Genomic DNA, 2,304 nt, shown 5'->3' on the forward strand with positions numbered 1-2,304 from the left:
CACTTGACAGATTAAGTATATTATTCTGTAGTATTGTTTAATTATTCTGTCAACGAACAGAAAACTATGTAATCTATGTATATGTGTATTGCGACACGTTATTATGTTACTCTTTCTGATTACAAAATAAAAACTTAAATAATAAAAAAAAGAAAAGATTGGTCAGCTTTAATAATTCAGATTTGGTTTTCAGCCAGCACAAAGTACTTTGTGTAGATTAAACTATTGGCAGAATATAGTTAGTGTATGCCATTCCACACTGAACAATAATGAATACTAGAAAAGGTATTTTTAATGATTTAAACCCTATGATAGTCCCATGGTTTTTCTGTAGACTAGTTTGAGTAGAGCAGATTTGATCTCTTTGTTCCTCAAGCTATAAATCAGAGGGTTTATTAAAGGAGTCCCCACTGTGTATAACAAGGAGAGAAGTTTATTAATATTTAAAGAGTTCTCTTTCGATAGGAGGAGATAAGCGACAATCAGAGTGCCGTAATATAAGATGACAACTGTGAGGTGAGAACTGCAGGTGTAGAAGGCTTTCTGCCTGCCAGTTGCTGACGGAATCCGTAGTATAGTGATAAATATGTAGATGTATGTGCCGCAGATAAACAATAGGGGCAGGAAAGTAGCAGGACCGCCGGTTATTAAGTTCTGTATCTCAACAAAGGATGTGTCGGAACATGCAAGTTGAAGAAGAGGGTTAAGATCACAAAAAAAATGATTGATGACGTTAGGGCCACAGAACTGCAACCTGCACATTTGTATGGCTGTATTCAACATGACCATGAAGGCTGTAAACCATGACCAGAAGACCAGGTTGTAGCACCTACGGGAATCCATTAGAAAGGCATAACGCAGAGGTTGGCATATAGCCATGTATCGGTCATATGACATGACTGAAAGGAGCAGGCATTCTGTAGTTGCTAGGGCACCAAAAACGTAAAACTGAGTAATGCATCCCAAAAATGATATTGATTCGCCTTCTGCGATGATAACCCTGAGCATCAAAGGGACAATTGCTGTGGTGAGCAGTACGTCACAGGAGGACAAATGGCTGAGAAAGAAGTACATAGGAGAGTGAAGATTGTGACTGATGAACACAGAGAAAATGATCAGGAGATTCCCAGCGACCGTTAAGAAGAATAGAAGAAGAAATAGGAGGAAAAGTAATATACTGAGACTGTGGAGGTTTGGAAACCCAAGGAGAACAAAATATGTAACTGTGGTCTGATTCTTCCCAGTCATTACCTGCAAATCAAAAACACAGCAAATATCAATCATATCAATAGATAAGCAAATAGTATTCTACAGAAATGCAATTATTAAGTGATCCACACACAGGCATGCAATCATCGCCCCAAAACGCAGTTATGATTTCAGTGAACCACACTGCACCACACAATCAGTGACCCTCACTGAGCCACGCAATCAGCAATCCAAACTAAACCACACAATCAGCGATCCACACTGAGCCACGCAATCAGCAATCCAAACTAAACCACACAGCCAGTGATCCACACTGAGTCATGCAACCAGTTATCCACCCTAAGTCACTGAATCAGTGACCCACACTGAGCCACACATTTAGTGACCCACACTGAGCCACACATTCATATATATATATATATATATATATATATATATATATATATATATATATATATATTTATTTAAATTCTATGTGTATATATCAATATGTTCTCTTTTTACATAATGATGTGATGTTATTCATTCAATTTGAGAGACCTGCCTGACAAACCAGGCAGAAATTCCAGATAATTTAATTTGTAAGTTACATATTTAACCATGTAACTTTCCAAAACACCATTAAACCTATAATATGGGGGTACTGTTGTACTCGGGAGACTTCACTGAACACAAACATTAGTGTTTTAAAACAGTAAAATGTATCACAATGATAATGTCATCAGTGAAAGTGCAGTTTTTGTGTGAGAAATGCAAAAAACTAAATATGAACGTTAACTTTGGCTATGGTTTGGGGCTACTAAAAAAGACTGGACATACCCCATTTTGAATACCCTGGGTTGTCTACTTTTTAGAATTTTATGCCATGATGGGGTTAATACACTCCTTCCTTGGCTGTCATATGGTCTCAAAGGCAACATAATCCATCTGGCAAATTTCAATGTGTATTAACTGAAAATGGGGAGGCCCTATATTTGACCCTGTAACTTTCCAAAACACCATAAAACCTACCCCCATGTTTTGGAACATGGGGGTAACATGGGGGGAGGTACTGTTGTACTCGTGAGACATTGCTGAATACAAATATGTGTATTT

General features: G+C 37.6%; 1 protein-coding gene across 1 annotated transcript; it reads right to left on the minus strand.

The window, feature by feature from the left end:
• Positions 1 to 306: 306 nt before the first annotated feature.
• On the minus strand, positions 307 to 1,284 carry LOC134602084 (olfactory receptor 5P64-like). Its single transcript, XM_063446583.1, has one exon. The coding sequence runs from the start codon at positions 1,282 to 1,284 to the stop codon at positions 307 to 309; it is 978 nt and encodes a 325-aa protein (XP_063302653.1).
• Between the last annotated feature and the right edge of the window lie 1,020 nt (positions 1,285 to 2,304).

The sequence above is a fragment of the Pelobates fuscus genome, chromosome 3 (assembly GCF_036172605.1).
Source record: "Pelobates fuscus isolate aPelFus1 chromosome 3, aPelFus1.pri, whole genome shotgun sequence".
Classification (NCBI taxonomy): Eukaryota; Metazoa; Chordata; class Amphibia; order Anura; family Pelobatidae; genus Pelobates; species Pelobates fuscus.

Bases quoted from the DNA above. Each gene is read 5' to 3' on its own strand.
- LOC134602084 (XM_063446583.1), bottom strand. From the start codon at position 1,284: ATGATTGATATTTGCTGTGTTTTTGATTTGCAGGTAATGACTGGGAAG.